At 33.4% G+C, this 2,134-nt stretch overlaps 1 protein-coding gene across 1 annotated transcript; it reads right to left on the bottom strand.

Moving 5' to 3' along the window:
* Positions 1-612: 612 nt before the first annotated feature.
* LOC131932570 (uncharacterized) lies at positions 613-1,635 on the bottom strand (the record flags this gene model as incomplete). The annotated part of the gene is made up of 2 exons (XM_059289493.1): positions 613-973; positions 1,415-1,635. Coding segments are annotated over 2 exons (582 nt in total), but the record flags the coding sequence as incomplete, so codon positions are not given.
* Positions 1,636-2,134: the final 499 nt, after the last annotated feature.

Genomic DNA, 2,134 nt, shown 5'->3' with positions numbered 1-2,134 from the left:
ACGGCTTGTGAGTAAATCACCAAATTCTCGTTCTCCTGCCTGCAAACTAATATTTTTCAAACCAAATGTGAATATTTTTACTAAATCGGTAAAATTTAGGAAAGGTACTTCCGATTTTATTAAGTTATTTAAAATCGTTAACAATGATAATGGTTAACTAAAAGATGTAGACTTACTTAGAGAAAAATACTGCCCACGTTAAATTCTGATTTTAAAAAAAAAAGCGTAGGCCTAAAGTTTGTTATTATTTATTCGAATCTATAATAAGTTGTCCTAAACGTAGTTACAATTTAAATCTAATATTATTAATAGCCAAGGCCCATTGGTACTTAATGTGATCCTATTATTAGTTAATTTTTGTATATTTGCTGCATTGTTGATAATATTTTTTTTATTTTGAAGCTAGGTGTAGTAAAAAATAGTGACCGATTTAATTTTAATAAAATGGCAATCATGTTCAAAACTGTTCCATGTATATTTCTCCCGAGATTTCGAATTTTAAGCGAGAGAGACGGTAACTGACAGTAAGCTTAGAGATGGAGATAATATTTTTCAATTGATGATTCCAACTTAAAAATCGATATTAAAAAAAGATTTTTTCATAAAAAATACATCTAAATTTTTTGTATTTGTCTTTAAATCGACCGGATTGTAAACGGTGCTATGATACGAAGCAGCGAACCCATAAGTATTCATAAATTCCAATATCGATACGATTTCTTGTTCTGTGCGTCTGTGCCACTCCATCTGAACGATGCGTACGTCCACAGTTTCAAAGAAACGATGCGCACACTTAAGTGCGAAGTGTTCAGCGTTCTCGATATCAATTTTAATGTATACATGTTTTCCTGCCATTAGAGGAGTCAGGTCATCGATGCATATGGTGTTTACTTTCAGCTTGCCTCGTGATGTGTCTATCAAGTTTTTCTGATATACATTTGATTCGTTTAGCCTAGGCAGACCCCAAATGTCTCTGAAATAGTAATAAATTAAATGATGAAATTTTATATATATATATTCCAATATGAAAGTATGTTTTTACGCCTGCCTGTCTATTTTTAATCAGGTACTAGGCTACCCAGCGAGGTTCTGCACTGGTTTATGTGAAAAACATGTATAAAGGACTGTGACTTGTTTGATTAGCTTCATAATCTAGGCGCTGCCCGGGTTTTAGAATATATTAAATTTTCAAATAGTTATTTGTGTGTATATGTCTATGACGTTTGAAAAAAAATATATATAACCCTAAACCAACTCTAACTGTTACGAAGATAGTCCAAGTATGAAACCAGTTAAAATGTGTATTAATTAAATGTGTCGTAGAAAAAGAGCTGGATACACGTCGAGCAATTTTTAATGGTTTGTAAGCCATAAATTAAATAAATCTAACATTTGCTATTCGTCTCAAACCAACCTGTACAGCGTTATCTCCAGCTCTCGGTGATCACTGAAGAGGGCGTTGTTAACAATGGTCACCATATGACCGAGGTTGCTTTGCTCTAACGCCATCTGGACCCGCTCAACGTTCTGCATCATCATCTCCACACACACCACCCGTCTGTCCAGCGCCACTGCCCACATTGTGTATAGACCGATGTTACAACCAATGTCAAACAGCATCAAGCTCGGGTCTTGCTAGGTGAGAAAACAAGAACTATATTTCAAAATGTGGACCAATGTCATTCTCACTTAGATTTATGTATGTTACAATTGCATAGTATGTCTGCCTAAATATGCTAAAATTAAATAAAACAGAATTAGAAATTCTTAATTAATTTAAAAAAAAATTTCTCCTTAAACACGCCTTAGTATTTATAGTTTAATGCAACTATTACACACACATACACACACACCTATATATATATATATATATATATATATATATATATATATATATAGAGAGAGAGAGAGAGAGAGAGAGAGAGAGAGAGAGAGAGAGAGAGAGAGAGAGAGAGAGAGAGAGAGAGAGAGAGAGAGAGAGAGAGAGAGAGAAAGAATATATATATTTATATATATATATTATATTATAAAGCTCAATTCTGTATGTGACCGCGGACAGCGGATTTGTGTTTGCGTTTTTGTTTTAGTTTTAGTTTCGGTTTGGTTTTCGTTTGTGTTTGTGTTTTGGTTCTGG

The sequence above is a fragment of the Physella acuta genome, unplaced genomic scaffold (assembly GCF_028476545.2).
Source record: "Physella acuta isolate Inbredline_101_S28 unplaced genomic scaffold, ASM2847654v3 ptg002217l, whole genome shotgun sequence".
NCBI classification, from domain to species: domain Eukaryota; kingdom Metazoa; phylum Mollusca; class Gastropoda; family Physidae; genus Physella; species Physella acuta.
The sequence above is the reverse complement of the archived record's forward strand: the minus strand, read 5'-3'. Positions and strand labels throughout refer to the sequence as shown.